This window comes from Xenopus laevis, chromosome 6L (assembly GCF_017654675.1).
Source record: "Xenopus laevis strain J_2021 chromosome 6L, Xenopus_laevis_v10.1, whole genome shotgun sequence".
NCBI lineage: Eukaryota > Metazoa > Chordata > Amphibia > Anura > Pipidae > Xenopus > Xenopus laevis.
Window position 1 is genome coordinate 110,347,763 of NC_054381.1, and position 17,213 is coordinate 110,364,975.

The window sequence follows — 17,213 nt, forward strand, 5'->3', positions numbered from 1 at the left end:
CCTTGTGTTCTGATTGCGTGGCAAACATCAAGCAACCTATGTATTGTTACATACACGATCAAAACAACTCTATACAATACAGCACTCCTAAGTCACAAGGCTTTTCTAGTCCATTCAAAGTCACCAATAAACACCCTCTGTTTTTTAAGACTACTAAATGAAAATGTAGCTGTGAATCCGTATAAAAAATATGATGTTTAAAAAGTATTTACATTGTAGTTGTGATTGAAATGAAGCACAAGTTTACTTTGTCAATACAAATCAATATTCTTTTATCTTATCTATATTTTTTAAGAATAAAAAAAATGTAGTTGTAAAAGCTTTTTGTGCTTACATTGCATTTAGGGGTATATTTATTAAGGTTCAAGTTGTGTTTTCCATGAAAAATTCTACTTTACGGGGTTATTTGTAATTCAAAAATAGATTTTTTTTTTTAGGGTCAATTAATTATACCCCGACCCTGGAAATAGCTTGAAGCTGAAAACACACCATGTAAAACCTGTCAAGAAGTCAATGGCAGAGGTCCCTTGAACCATTTGAAGATAGTTAAGAGTTTTTTTGTTTTAGAGTGTTTTCCCGAAAAAACAAACAATTCGAGGTTTTAGGGTTGTTAACCCTAAAAAATCAATTTTCTGAAATTAGAAACCATTTCGAGTTGTGAGTTCATTCAAGGTATAAAACTCTTAAAATTCGACCTTTGATAAATAACCCCTTAATGTAGACAAATAAGAAAATATTATTTTAAAAAAATAGTTCCACAACTTCAAAAACAAAACAAAAAAAAACAACACACTCTTATAGCTATAAAATAAGAATACGTGTGCATCAGTGTTAATCTTGCTCTACAAATGCTGCCTTAATATTTATGTCTCCAAACTTGTTTTTATATTTTAAAGTAACACTAAAATGCAACATTTAGAATTAAGATTGATACATCACTAGGATATTGATGGAAAAGTGCAATATAGACGTTTCAAACTCTATTAACCGTATGTAAATACATTTGAAGCATTGTCTTCCCTAGTGCTCTAAAGCCAAAATACGAAATTATCAGTCTCCCTTAAAAGTAAATTAAAAACAGAACTGAAACTGATGGAGCCAGCTTGACAATTAATGGCCAGTGCCTCCTTAAAATGTAGCTAGGAAATGTAGTGACTTTACATGGGATATGTATAATACAACAGTTAAAAAAGATTTACTGAACTCATCCTGCTGAAGGAAATAATGGCAGATAATTGTGTACAGCAAAATACCGAGTCACTCTCAGGTTTCCCCACCCCCCAAAAATGCCAAACAAAAGAAAATGCAATTGTAAGCAATTTTGCAGTGTTCACTATTAAAAATCACTTTAAAAGTTATTTGTAATTGCAATTGAAAGGAGTATTTTCTGTACTGCTGGTTCTGTCTCTCGAAACAATTTAACAGAAGCCAGCCTTGCACGTTTCTTCGGTCAGACCTGCTGGTTTCTGCTACACAGTTTCAAAAGTCAGAACCACCAGGGCAGTCAGACACTGTTTTCCAAAGCAGTTACATTTACAAATGACTTTAAAACTACTGACATTTTAATATGTATGTACATTGAAAACGTAATTCCAATTTACAATATTTTTATTAGAAAATTGCATTTTTTGGTTGACATCCACTTTAAATGTGATTTAAATAGTTTGTCTGAGACCACAGAGCAGACAAAGCCATGTAAATTAAGATGGGTGATTATGTAACATGATCATTTTCCACAGCTACTAGCACAATTTGCCCTTAATCTGTTAACTCTACTGCACAAAGGGCATATAGAGATCAATAAATCAGGATAAAAAATAAAAACGGTCAATTCCTGTTAACATGAGCAAATGTCAATCAGCATTTGGTCAACATAAGACTGCAAAACAGTAACACAATTCCTAGTTAAATGTATTGCAATGCATTAATGTCTTTAATGTCTTTCTGAGTATAATATTCTCTCTTATCGAGGGTATTCTGGAGGCTTGACAAAGTGCAGATACTATGCCCTCCTGTAAAATATATGCAATATGTAGCTTCTAAGATACATAAAGGATGTTAGATGTGATGAAACCCCTTATCTAGTTTTATATCCTTTAGATTTTTTTTACATATCTAGATCAGCTCTCATGATTTCTAAGAGAAAAATAGTGACTGAAAAAAGGTTCAAAAGTAAAACATGGATTCTACAAATCTGGTTATAAAGGGAAAACCCATTGTCAAAAAGCTGACAGCAAATATCTTCATCAAAGGAGGCACATATACATTTATATTTAAAGCTGTGTATTTATACTACTAAAATAGATCACATACAGTGATATAGTGAAAAGCAATATTTTTCTTTTAATTTTTTACCAAAAAACAGAACTTTCAGCAGGATATAAAGCAATCACTTCACTTTCTACATGTACTTACTTCCCCATATGACTCTATACCACCATCAGGTTTCACATTTAGATCTACTTTAAAGGAGTTTTAAACAGACAAATGACGGGCTCAAGTTCCATAAAGCATTTTGTGGATTGTAGAAGATATGTACCTATGTAAATCGATCTACTTTGTTATCTCTCCCTCACCAAGGCAGGGGCTGAAATGTTGCTCAGTATCAAATTTTTAATGCTGGATCATAAAGTTTTAACTTGTCACGGTTCTCCCTCGTGCTGGTTTCTTAGGCAAATTATAGAAGTGCTTAATTTTTTTACAGCACATGCTTTAGCATCAATCTGTACCATACTAATATACGCAGACAAGCAAACTGAATACAGCACAGATTATTTTTTTCATTATAATAATAGTAATAAAAAGAAAAATCACAATTATACACATATGAAGAAATATTGTTTTTAGAACGATTGTTATGGTTTCTAAGTATGTAAGCATGTATCTATTGAAGCATTCTTGCACACGCATTTTTGCACACACATTTTTTAAATCAATATGCATTAGTGAGTCTATTTAATGCCGATAGCACGTGATGCACACTTAACTCTGAGGAAGTGCCGAGATACCTGGGCACGAAACGCGTTCGTTTCATAGCACACCCACTGCCAATGTGATCACTAAGTGTGTTTAAAAAAGCCGCATTTGCAAAAGCCAAGAAGCGACTCAGTTTTGAATTAGGATCAGCACTGGATTGTGGGTGATGTCTGGAATACTGAATACAGGTATGGGACCTGTTATTCAAAACGCTCGGGACTGGGGTCTTACGGATAAGCGATCTTTCTAGTAGACCTTAAGTCTACTAGAAAATCCTTTAAACATTAAATAAACCCAATAGGCTGGTTTTTCTTCCAATAAGGATTAATTATATCTTAATTTGAATCAAGTACAAGGTACGGTTTTATTATTACAGAGAAAAAGGAAAAAAACATTTTTGGATTATTTGGATAAAATGGAGTCTATAAGAGACAGCCGTACCGTAATTCAAAGCATTCTGGATAATGGGTTTCCGGATAATGAATGTCATACCTGTATTTGTGTATAACATTCAGCAGCCATGATGTATTTACTTTGTAACCAGACCCTCATTTTCTACCAAGATATTTCAAGACAATTGCACATCAGCACTACATATTCTGTCAGTATAATAGCAGCTGTGTCATCCAAGATGGTGTTCCAAAGACAAATAATTGCACTTTTAACTTAAGTAACACTTTCTTTTAAAAGAAAAAATGCATAGTAAAAAGTATCCCATAATTGTGGCAGTGACTCCTTCATGTCAAATATGAAGCATATACCCAGCTAATAAAAATAAGTTATTGCTTTTGTAATGATGTCTTCCAAAAATAAATGTAATCTAATTATTTAACTCAAACATGGAAAAGTTTGAATTTCCTTGTTTGGCTCAAGAAATAGAAACTCTTTTCATGTTTAAAACATTAGGCAAAAAAGTATGTTCAGCACAAGACCTACTTATTGCATTGCTGAAAATGGGTATAATGCCCCTTTAAATAGCACCAAATGCCAAAATAAATAGAATTCAAGAGATGAAAAACGTAAATGTACCTATATGAAATAGTACAGACATGCAAAATAAAAAGTTTGTGTGATGCAAAAGCATTGTATCAAGATTTAAAACATGTAGTACACAATAATATGTGCACTGTATGGCCATAAATGCAACTTTAGATACCCACACCATCAACCCATTAGCATTCTCCTAATATTTGTCAGTTAGCCTTTAGCTTCACCAATAAAAAGACCACAGAGACAGACATTGCAGCTAAATCTGTTATTAGTGTCCATGTTGTGCTATAAGGACACAGAACCACAATAATGGTAAAACAAACACGTTAAAGAAGACTAAGAAACCCAACAATCAACACTCATAACTCAAATGGAAAGTAATTTGGCTATGACAATTGCACATTATAAATTCCAATGTATATTGAAAGTCTACTAAATTACTTATGAAAACTTCTGTAAGAAAAGTCAATTAATAAGTGGGTCTCATATTAAATATTCAGGCATAGCACGTCTTTTTTCTGCAAATAAGTGATATCTGGAATCTAAAATGATGAAAACCATGTATACTATAGCGCTTATTTCCTGTCAGTCATCATCATGCTTTGCAAAGCATGGTCACATTATACAGGAAGAGGCAATAACAAAAAATACATTACTCTTCCATGAAAGCGCAACCATTCTAATTAACACAGACAATCAAGATTTAGGATTCAAAGAAATAACTGCAGTTACAGACACAACCATATAATAAAGCATAAGATGCTGTATCACCAACTATTGCAATTAGCTAGAATTTAAAAATTGTGAAAGCTCATCTTACCTGCGTATAATCAAAGTCAGACAGTGGGGCTATACTCTTGATGTAGTCAAGTCGAAATTGATTTTCTGGATTGGCCAACGGAACCGGAGGTATTAAAGTGCTCATTGCTGAAACTATGGTCTGAAGAAGAAAAAATCAAATAAGTGACTGTTAAAGTTGTTATATAGGAACCAGATCAAGTGAAAACTTGAAACACTTTAAAAAAAAAAATGCAACAACAGGCTCTGTACTGATTGCATGTAATGCATATCAGATCAGCCTGCGATAAGGGCAGCACAGCAAACTGCATTTGTTAGAAGCCTTGATTTTTCAAATGATCTGGTAAGCTTTAGTAAGTATGGTGTCAGGCTACATAAAATATAGGGAACTGGAACTCAACTGAAATAAGAGTAAAGTGCAAAATAAATAACTATCCCATGACATTTGTTACTGCAATAAAACTGAAATGCCACGTTATCACTGATTTCCTATGGCATATCATGTCAGCTGTCAAAATGCAAACTGCAATAAGCTAAAAACCCAGGAACAGGGAAACTGCTAAAATGCTACAGAAAATTAAACATGGCAGGAAGCATTGCCTTTAAACAAATAGTTTACATCGGAGGGTTTTTGGACTTTTTTAGTTCGACGCCATCTTAAAGCTTAAAGATCCAATCTTTGTTCAGCCCCCCTTAACTTACAAATATAGGACACTATTGCTTTAAAAGCCAGTCATCAAAAGTTCCAAGAATATCTAGGGGAGCAAATAAGTGATTGACTCCACACTCTTTTCTAAATGACCATCTAGTAGGGTTTTCAATTAGTATCTACAAGAGCAAATAGCCTTTATCCCCAAATGTCACCATAAAAGGCCTTTAGGTTGAGCCCCCTGCCACTGCTCCAGGACCCCACCAAGGGGGCCAAACCCAATGTTTGGGATCTATTACTTTAAATGAAGATAAAGACAAAATATAAACTGTAATATACAAACTAGTACATTAGATACTAAGGCTTGTGGTCAGAAGTTTCTCAGCTACTGTAAAGCTTTATCAGAAGCAAATCTATATATGGAGCAGTACAACTGAAAACACTAAAATTAAAACAAAACAAGAAAAAACTATTTAAAAAAAAAAAAACTCACCACAATGGCATCTTTAACATTTTTCCGTATATCCTGAATTTTCTGTTTCTTTTCTCTGTGTCAAAGACAAAAATTTTGTTTTTACGGCCTCTTAATAAACCATAAGTATATTTTAGATGCTTATTTATCTGTCTTTATATTTCTTTTTTAATCATTATTTTGGTTTCCAAGTCTTGTCTGTAAAGTTTAAGTACCTGGACTCGTACAGGCATAATGCCGATTATGTCAATTACAGCTGCACTAACAATAGGTGTTTGGGGGGGGGTCGGAAAAGGTAGGGAATGGATATCCACACACCTTACAAGCCTGAAACAATCAAACTTCAGGGGGGCAAGAGGCTGCCAATCAGCAGGATTGGATTGGTTAGCGCCCATACCAAGCTCAGAAAAATAAAATTGTGTCCAGTCATCACACCTATTGTACTAAGAAATATGATGCCTAAATGGCCTACGTAGGAAGACACTCAATCAAAGAACCGGCATTCATTTCTTAAAAGCACTAAAAATTACAAGGGGAGAACAAATCATACTTAAATTCAATATAAATCTTTATTTTCCGGCAAACAAAGGGTGTTTCAGGGGCTGTAAAACAGAAAGGAAACTATACGGTCAGTCTCATCTGATTTTACGGTGAGGCATTAGAACAGTCCAGCCACTCGAGATATTTTACATATTTAAATGGTGATGTTTGCAAAAGCATCTCATCTTCAGCCATTATTGTTGCTGCCTCCCTTATGCACACAGACACACAGAATTTAGATATTTGCTGCTATGTAAAAGTATAGTCGCCATGTTGTTGCTACACAAGGGCCTGTCAAACGCTGCAGTAGCAACAGTATGAAATACAGTAGAGAAACCCACAGCACAGAAAAGCACACACACATACACACACTTGGCTTCTCCCTGCAGATTGCTAATAATGAGAGATAAAATATAGGAATATGAACATGCAATGCCAATCATTAGGCAGTAATAATAACAAAATAGGAAAGTGATGCCATTTTCTTACTCTGAATTAAATCCATTAACGTGAAGAATCCGCATCTGTTTCACAATCGTGCTTTTTCCCGATTCTCCGGCACCTGTCAAAATCCACAGAGATACATAGTGAGATAAAGCAATGTCTAGAGTGATAAACACACACAGCACTGCTCCTAGGCCTGGATTTTCTGGCAGCCTCTAGGCTTCGGCTGCTGCATTTCCTCATGAGAAAAAAAAAAGGAGAAATAAGCCTTACATATGTACAGGCAGATGTTTGGCTCTGACAAGGAATAGAATCCCAACAGAACATACAATATACATTAGTCATGGGCACAGATTTGCTAAATACAAAAGGAATATTAATGAAGAGCTGTATTCTTTATGTATATAGAGCTGTCATTGTTGGAGTACAGCATATCCTTCAAGATTGGCTGCTAAGGAGCTGCTGAACTACAACTCCCATAATTGGCAGCCGTCACAGGCATGGCTTTGGAGTTGAATAAGTGTGTGGGCTACTGCAGGTTGGAAAGGCCCAGCAGCACACGGGCTCTGGCAAAACGCAGCTGGGCCCTGTCAGGCGGCCTTACCCAAGAGCAGCAGCCGGTGTGTGGCTTTGTAGGCGAGTCTCTCCTTCTGCAGCTGCTTCTCGATCTTCTTGTTGGCCTCTCGCTGTGCTTTCTCATCAATGCGCTGATCCTCCGTTTTGCTGTTGCCTAAACAACCCATATTAATGGTCCTGTAGTCTAATCTCCGGACTGGGCTCGGGGTGTGCCTGGCTCCCCCTGCGATACGCGCACAGTCCCCCCCACCCCCCAGTAAGCAGCCGGCTCAGGGAATCGCTTATTCCTGAGACGGGGGGGACCGCCGCTAAAAATAGTCCTTCTGCGTTGCTCCTTGCGTTTGATGGATCCGCGGGCTTGCCTCCCCTCCCTCTCTCCTGCTCGCCTTCCAGGTGTCAGGGAAACATAACGTCGCGCAAGGAAAGGAGCTCCGAAGGAAATCAGTTTAGAAGGGGAGAAGTCTATAAATAACCCGGAGAGGGGGAGAGAGAGAAAGAGAAGGGCTCCTCCTGGAAACCAGCCTAGTGCTGCTCTCCCTCCCCTCACACACAATCCTTCTATTTCTCTGCAAATTTTCCGGCTATTTTTGTCTTTCTAACTCAGCACTGCCTCTTTCTGCAAGACTAGGAAATCATAAGAACGGAAAGGCGCTCCCCCTCCCTGAGCATATATATGTACACATGCAGCCCGCTCCCCCGCCCACTCCCACTCCTCCCCCCGCTACTGCTGCTGCCCACTGACTGGCTAGGGATACACACACTGGAGATGCGTTCGGCCCGTGGCTCATAGTGCATGCTGGGCTTCCCTACTCTTCCGGTCGTGCTGTATCCTTCCCCTCCCCTGCACTAACCCTTCCGGGCCCGCAGCTCTCACAGGTTCTCTATTGCAGCTATTATTTAGTGCGCAGAGGCGCGCCACCTTCTGGCTGCATCACTCAATTGCGCCTCTTTTTGCAGATAAGCTCCTTGCTTATCTCTGGCTTCCTCCTTGCGTCCAGGCGTCTTCCTCAAGCGGGCCCCTATGCAGAAGTTCTTGGTAAGTAACGTAAATGATTCTGGGAGTTGTAGTTTCAACAGCAAATTATTTCAGATTGTTACACAACTAATAAAGAGATACTGTCATGGGAAACTTTTTTTATTTCAAAACGCATCAGTTAATAATAGTGCTGCCCCAGAAGAATTCTGCACTGAAATCCGTTTCTCAAAAGAGCAAACAGAATTTTTTTTATAATTAATTTTGAAATCTGACATGGGGCTAGACATATTATCAGTTTCCCAGCTGCCCCCAGTCACATGACTGGTGCTCTGATTAACTTCAGTTACTCTTTACTGCAAGTTGGAGTGATATCACCCCTCTCCCCCCCCCCCCAGCAGCCTAACAACAGAACATAAGAAGGTAATTAGATAGCAGCTCCCTAAAGGTGGCCATACACGGTGTGTGGGGGTGCATGTGTGGGGGCTCCCGACGGGTCCTCCCAATCGATATCAGGCCAAAATTCGGGCAGATATAGATCGGTCAAGTTTGACTTTTTTGTATGATCCAGGATCACATCGGCTAGTTGATGCGGTCCTGTGACCCGTCGGAGCCCATTCATAGTATTGTAATCCGAACGTTCGGCCCCAAGGCCGAACGTTTGAATTCATCCAATATTGTCCAGCCGTTGGGCATATCGGGTTAAGATCCCCTTGTTTGGTGACCTTATAGTGTATGGCCACCTTTACACAAGATAACAGCTGCCTGGTAGATCTGAGAACAGCACTCAATAGTAAAATCAGTTACATTGAGTAGGTGAAACAACAGTCTGCCAGAAAGCAGTTCCATCCTAAAGTGCTGGTTCTTTCTGAAAGCACATGACCAGGCAAAATGACCTGAGATGGCGCCTACACACCAATATTACAACTAAAAAAAATACACTTGGTTCAGGAATGAAATTTTATATTGTAGAGTGAATTATTTGCAGTGTAAGCAGTGTAATTTAAAAATAAAAACCATCATAAAAATCAGAATCCCTTTAAAACACAAATAAATACCACCCTCACACATTCCTTTGAGCATCAATGCCCAATAGTGTCACCCATGTACTAGTCCTGGCTTTATAGCAACATACCACATTCACAGAAATTGGTACCTTAAAAATGACAACTATATTGGTACAGAGCAACAGCACACAAGCACTTTAGCTACACTGGCACAGCCATTCAATACCCACTAGATTTATTGGCACACAGTCAATTTACTTGCTTGCAATGATACTGCCTGGCTTAACTAGATTCTTTTAAAACTCACTATCTAGTTTTTTTTTTTTTCAAAAGTAACAAGCAGCTTTTTAAAAATTAATTTTACATTTGTGTAACTTTTCTTTAGTATGCTAGTGACAGGCCTACTGTAAGCACCTTTTGCTTTCATCTTTTGAATAATTAGCGTTCTCACACTACTCCAACTTTATTGCAAATACAATTCTGTCCCAGCAACCAAACAGGCTGACTTTAAGACCACCAGACAGCAGTAATATTGATAAGAAAATAGTAACTATGCCATACTAAGGGGCAGATTTATCAAGGGTAGAAATTTGAAGTACAAAAAACTTTGAAATTCGACCATCGAATTAAAAAACTTTGAATTCGAATATCGAATTCGAAGTTTTTTTCAACAAATTTGTCAATCCTGCGGTCGAATAAAAATAGTTCAATCGAACAATTAAATCGTTCAAATCGAATGATTCTAACGATTTTTAGCGATCGATCAAAGGATTTTTATTCAACCAAAAAAAACTTAGAAAAGTGCTCTGGAAGGTGCCCATAGACTAACATTGCATTTCGGTAGCTTTAACTTGGCGAAGTATGAAGTAAATTTTTTTTTTAAGAGACAGTACTTCGATTATCTAATAGTCAAACGATTTTTACTTCAAATCGTTCAAATCAAAGTTGAATATAGCCTATTCGATGGTTGAAGTACCCAAAAATCTACTTTGAAATTCGAACTTTTTTAAATTCGAACCATCACTCCAGCTTAGTAAATCTGCCCCTAAATGTTAAAATCAAGGTGAACTTTTATAAATTAGATATGAACTGACTCATGGCACTTTATGATGCTAAGCTCCAGATATCAAGAGTACATTGCAGTAACCAGTACCTCACACCATGCTAGGGGTGCTGCCGACAGTATAGAAGGCAAGAAACAGCAAAAACTGCCAGATTCCATCTTGAAAACAGGGTGCTATGAAATAAACAACAAATTGACACAGAACAGAGGTGTTTAATGAGGAGTCAACTGACCCAAGTTTGGCCACATACTAGGATATAGAAGCATCTTTCCCTCCCTGTCTTGTGAGAGGCAGACAAGGTGTTTTGAGCTGTTTCCGGACATAAATTGCCACTAGAAATCTTTTAAATAATCATAATAATTTTAAATAATCATAATCCAAATAAAACACCTCCAGCCTTACATCCATGTACTGTACAAAACCAGCTCTCTGGTGGGCTTATCTATGAACCAACTTCCTAGCAAGAGTCTACGGATGATATGTAACAGATATAGAAATTATCTACTAGAGAGCATATTTATAGCAATGAGCACTCCCTTCTAGGTCATATAGTAAGTGGCATAGACGATGAGATGTTTGGGTGGCATTACTTTCAGGACAAACTTATCCATACTCACCAAGGTGCTACAGTTATAGGGTTTGATAAGGCTCTCATAGCTTGAAGTCCACATGCAACAGAGTATAGGCAAACACATATTTCATTCTGCCGAATCCTATGTATTCAGTTGAAATGAAAACTAAAACATGAGGGTTTGGTATAAGGCCAAATTTTAAAAAAAATGATGGCTATGGCATATCCATGTTTTATACATTTGGTGCCATTACTGCTACATGTATACTCCATATCTAGTTCTATATGGACTACATAGGCCAAAGTATCCACAAGCCTAACAGCACCACACGTAATGCCAATAGTTGGCTGTAATTGGGTTACAGTCACCACTAGCTAATGGATCAGTGGAAATATGTTCTCTGGAGTTGATGAATCTGACAGGCTGATGGGCGAGTCTGGGTTAGACAATGAACGTAGAATTCTAACTGTAACATTTTGTGGAGAAGGAATAATGGTACTGGGCTACCTTGCTTGGTTTGGTTTAGGGTATGTGGCTATAAAGCTAACCTCAAAGGAAATCTATACCCCCGAAATGAACACTTAAGCAACAGATAGTTTGTAGCATATTAAAGAATCTTACCAAACTGGTAGATATATATTTATGTTAATCTTGCCCTTTTACATATCTTGAGCCACCATTTCATGATGGTCTGTGTGCTGCCTCAGAGATCAGCTCACCAGAAATACTACAACTAACTGTAACAGGAAGAAGTGTTGAAGCAAAAGACACAACTCTGTCTGTTAATTGGCTCATGTGACCTAACAAGTATGGTTTGTTGGTATGTTTGTGTGCACAGTGAATAGTACGATCCCTGTGGGCGGCCCTTGTTTTTTAAAATGGCAATTTTCTATTTATGATTACCCAATGGCTCATACTACTAGAAAAGTATATTATTATGAAAATACTTTATTTACATGAAGCAGGGTTTTACATATAAGCTGTTTCATGCAATATCTTTTTATAGAGACCTACATTGTTTGGGGGGTATGGCAAGATAGATGCATTCTTGACAATTCCATGCAGTGCACATTGTCTCAACAGTTTAGGGAGGACTCCTTCTTGTTTCAGCAAAATAATGTCCTCATACATAATGAGCTTGCTAAGATGGCAGTGGACTAACTTGACTGGCCTGAACAGAGCTCTTACTTCAACCAACTTGTGAGATGAAACAGAACACTTACAGTGAGCCAGACCCTGAGCCAGAACAGCACTGCCCAACTTCACTAATGCTGTTGTGGCTGAATGGAATCAAATCCCACAAGTAGTCTTCCAACATTTAGCAGAAGCCATCCCAGAAGATTTGAGGCTGTTACAGCACCAAAGAGAGGACCAACTTTGGTACCCTCAGTTTTGTATTGAGAAGTTGTGCAAGCACCCATGTTTTCTATTTAGGGTTAATGAGTTCACCAGACACTGGAAATTTAGGCATTAACATGAGAAAGATATAATGAAATTCTAAGCTCTATTTATATATTCCTTGAGGGAATTTCACTGAGAACATTTTTTTATTTAAGGGGGCAGAAAAATTAACTGCAGAACTCCCTTTTCACTTATGTCTGGTAGTCAACAGTACCAGACCTGTAATTGCAGTGCCCCAAGGCCAGCCCATGGCTTGCCCAGAATGACCCAGAAAGGTGCCCAAAAGAGCAATACACAAAATAATTATGTCAAAATAAGTACTGTATATAAATAACTGTTTCAATTTGAGCATGGCAAGAATTCATACAGCTGTATAGAACTGTGAAAATGGAACCTCCACATCACTCCCTTACCAGTTCAGTTAAAACCTCCTCTGTTCTCTGAATATTAATATATTAATCAACATTAACTGTTTTCATCATGGGCTACATCGATGTGCATCGTTATATTTCTGGTTTTTACAAGTAGCATCTCTGACCAGAAGGTGTCAGTATATTGTACATTTTTCAATGCAACTTAAAAGGGACAGTATAGTTCCTTTTCCAACATTAGTGCAAAGCGGCTTATGCTGAATATAATTTTGCCTATTCATTTAATTAGGAAATAATAATTAATATTAATTTTTAAAATTTAAAAATGAAAATAAAGCCATATTCTACTTCCACAGCTCAAGGTAAATAGACCAACAGCCCATTGAAAAGCCTCTGTATAAAAAAAAACCCCCTCCATTCTTTCAGTTACATTATATTTTTAAATAAAGAGTAGCTCATTATACAGAGGCTTTTCAATGGACTGCTGGTTGGTTCCTTTAATCAGGAAGTAGAATGTGACTTTAGTTTCATTTTCATATGTGCCACGGTTGGGGTGTGCAGTGACCCCTCTGTCATAAAGCAGGCATCAGGGGGTCAAAAAGTCACCTCAAGAAAATAAAATTTAAGAGGCAATTTCAATGTCTTAATTAACATTTCATGCCTGGAAGCAAGGCCAGAAAAGCCGTTGTGATTGTGCCCCATTAGGTGATTTTGGTCATGATTAGGTATTGATATGATATTGCTTACTCTCTTTACTCTCCTGGGAAATCTTTCCACTACATTTTGGGATATTATTGGTTGGATTTGCTTGCATTCAGTAGCAAAAGCATTAGTGAATTTTGGCACTAAAGTTAGGCATCAGGACTGGTTTGCAGTCGGTTTCCATCAGACCTTAGTGCAGGTCAGTGAATTTCATCCATGCCCATCTCAGCAAACCAAATATATACACCTGGCTTTGTACATAGGGTAATAATGCTGAAACAGGAAAGGCCCTATGGAATTGCCAAGAATTGCACTGTGCACTGTACAAAATCCATGGGGCCCTTGCTCCAAAACAGCCCAAGGCAATTATTCCTCCTCCACCAAATTTTAGAAGCTGACATGCATTCAGAAAGAGCTCTGCTGTCATCCACATAATCTAGACATTTCTATCATCAGACTGCCACCGTGTTAAGCACATTAATGCTAAAGAAAAATCCATTGATATATTTTGAGTGGCAGAAATGCCTAAAAAATCAAGGTGAGACAATCTGTCTTTGCGTATATATCATTGTGCAAAATTACACCCATTGGAGAAGGCTCCATTAATTCCCTTGGGCTAAATGCTCTAAATTGTCCCATGTGCTATTAGCTTTAATCAAATACAAGAGGCACTCAACCCATTATTAATATATTAAGGATATTTAAACATATTCCCCAAAATGTAATAAAATGCACTATGTTTGCCCAGGAGCAGCAACCCATAGCCAGCAATAATATGTTTGCTTTTAAACAGGTGAAAAGGGTGGGAGCCAGGGGTGCTCCGCCAATGAGGCGAGTTGAGGCTGTTGCCTCAGGCAGCAGCGCCACACTTGGTACCAGGGGCAGCAAAAATGCTGCTCCTGGTACTTTAAGAGCAAATTTCCTGGGGAGGGGGGGCAGCAGCAACTGCTGCTGCCTCAGGCAGCGGAGGGGCCAGGATCGCCCCTGGTGGGAGCTACAACATGGAGCTGGCCACTGCTCCTGTATAAATTATAACAAACAAGGGAAAGTTATGCTCATAAAATGCATAGTGAAGCAGTAGAATTCTTAACGAATCAGATGCAAGTTTAGTGTCGGAACTGGCCACACCGGGGATGACTTTGACGTAGTTGGCCAGCTTAAATATATTGCAATATATGAACAAACAAATCCCTGTTTTTTTTAAAGGGTAAGGCATTTTAGTAGCTTCAGGCACAAAATGTTTAAATGTCCTTAATTTATTGATAATGGGTTGAGTGCAGAGGACCTCTTGTATTTATCTGTTAAATTTGTGGTCACAACCTCATTGCACCCCCACTTAATGTTTTTTAAAAAATTAGTGGTGAGCACAGCTTTGCCTTGTTTTTTATAAACTACTGTCAACAAATCAAAAAGGAGACGGCACTCCAGTAAGGGGAAGTCAGATTTACTGCAGTATCCTGCAAAGAAGATACACTTTATGTGGAAATCTTCCATTGCTATTCATCTGCCTTATTCCCCTTTTTTCTCCCCCTAGTTGTTGCAAGTTAGTGACTTCAGGTAAAGGCCAACCTCCACGCCAACATTTTTAATTTCAGCTTCTCAGCTCAGGCAGATTCAGTTAGTATATATGGAAAGTCTCTTGCTGTACAACATCAAAATGCAACTAATTTGCTAGAAACATAAATAGATTTTTATTAACAGCCTCCTACAATTAGTTTCATTCCATCTTCACTGTACATAAAACTAAACTGAATGCCTATATGTTACAGTTGATGACCAGTTTTCAGGGTTTATTAGGTGCTTGAAAGTGTATTGATTTGTATTTTTCGTTGCAGTCAAGAGATCTTGGCGTATATTTTTAGATACTGCAGCCAAAAATAAGAACCCATTTCCTCTCCGTAAAATTTATCTGCAGCCTATTTGATTAAGCACAACTCAAACAAGGGTTTCAAAATTTTGAAAGTAAACAAGGGGAACTTTGAATATCTTCTTGAGTTTTCTGTAACTCATTCTTGTCAGCCATAAGGCTCATGGACAGCTGACCTAACCCCACAACTCATAATTACTTCTGAAAGTCTGTCCACACCATCAAGGGATCCTCACCCAAGACTTTGTCAAATGGAGGATGCTGGGAACAACACTCTAAAAAGAGCTGGATGGCTACAGTCAATTTTTGGCTCAAGATGAAATGATTAAATATTTTGTAAGTTCACATCTGTTAAACACTGAGCCCATCTATATTTACTACTAAAAGCAATATCTCCTGGGTAAGTAAATCTAAGTTGTATAGCTGATACTCAAAACTCTCATTCTCCATAATTTGTTTGCTCTCCTCCCATTAATCTGGTTAGGGGTGTAATTTACAGAGCTGCATGTAGGGGTAGACAGCAAGGTCACATGACTTGAGTGCACTTGGGAGTGAGTGCATTTGGAGGGGGAGGCATTGTGTTGGAAAGTTACAAAAAAGTGAGCAGTCCCTGTGGATCCAGGGGGTAGAGTGAGTTTGGTATAGTGTGGAATGAGCAAGTGGGGGTTGATCAGGCAGGGTACCAGGGCAGGTAGTATTGACTTGGGCACCAATACTACTTGTCTGGCTTTTGTGGCTTGGTCAGGACTATAGGGTTATTTTTTCTCTTAGTACATTGCATTGATTTTGGTGGGTCATTTGGTCAGCACAAAATAAGTTTCTTGTAACGACAACAGCAAAGCCTTTACCCAAAATTAAGCAATGATGATGACCCAGTGAGTGAAAGTCAAGCTGACAATACTGCAGCAAATACAGGGTTTGATTTCAAGAAATGTAATTTGTAAATGTTTATAAAAGGACTGTAAATGACTAAGATTTATCCCATTGAGAAATGATTTAGGGTATTCTTTTTACTGTCAATGTGTCCTTTTTGCTTTTTTCAACATTGTTTCTTGATTCACTCTATCAGTTTTTGTAAATGAATATGATATAAAAAATTTTTGCATACCAATTGGCTTGTTGAATATATTCTATGGGTGTGCAGTAGTAAATCATATTATATATTCACTGAGCTTACCAGTTTACCGTATGTGGTACTGCACCAACTGTACATGCATTCTTTACCTTTAAATTGAATTGCATCTTTAAGAGTGCCCTCTATTCTATATTAATAATTGCTATAAAAGTATTTTAAAAAAATTTTGACAATTTTTTATTGCTATAAAAGTATTTTAAAAATTTTTTGACAAGAATTTAAAGGTAAAATCTGGACTGCTAATGCACTTAATGACAAGAGTATATACTGTGTATTAAGCACATTCCAAGCAAGGAAATGAATTTTTCACTGGTTTTAAAGTTAGGAATTTCCAGCAATGCACTGCACTGCCCTGTATGAAAGATAGATTGACAGTATAAGAGAATAATTCTTCTTCTTTACAAAGCACTGGTAAAGCCCAGTCTAGATATGAGTTTTTCATCTCTGTCCGATCTCCCGTCACTCTGCTGCATTCCCCCGATTTCTCATGATTGCTACAGATTTTCAGCGATTTGCAGGCAAAAATCCAGTGTGCGCATGCTCCAAACATTTCAGTGACGTCAGTGGAGCAAAGTGTATATGCGCAGATCGGCTTCAGTGGCTAACCCGGAAAATTTACCGCAAACTCTACAAGAAATGTTGACAGCTCTGTATTGAAGGTGTTGTTCGCCTTTCA

General features: G+C 37.9%; 1 protein-coding gene across 2 annotated transcripts in view; it reads right to left on the minus strand.

Annotated features, from left to right (window-relative positions):
• Positions 1-17,213, minus strand: part of gnal.L (G protein subunit alpha L L homeolog) — a 147,079-nt gene that overhangs the window by 84,077 nt on the left and 45,789 nt on the right. The window contains exons 1-4 of one of the 2 annotated variants that reach the window (XM_018267873.2): positions 7,474-8,075; positions 6,915-6,987; positions 5,907-5,961; positions 4,787-4,906 (exon numbers count right to left, since the gene is read on the minus strand). In XM_018267873.2, coding sequence (XP_018123362.1) covers positions 4,787-4,906; positions 5,907-5,961; positions 6,915-6,987; positions 7,474-7,612 — 387 coding nt within the window. In that variant the 5' untranslated portion in view covers positions 7,613-8,075. Of the gene's footprint in view, positions 1-4,786; positions 4,907-5,906; positions 5,962-6,914; positions 6,988-7,473; positions 8,076-17,213 lie in introns of those variants that run through there. The other variant, XM_018267872.2, reaches the window with a different exon arrangement.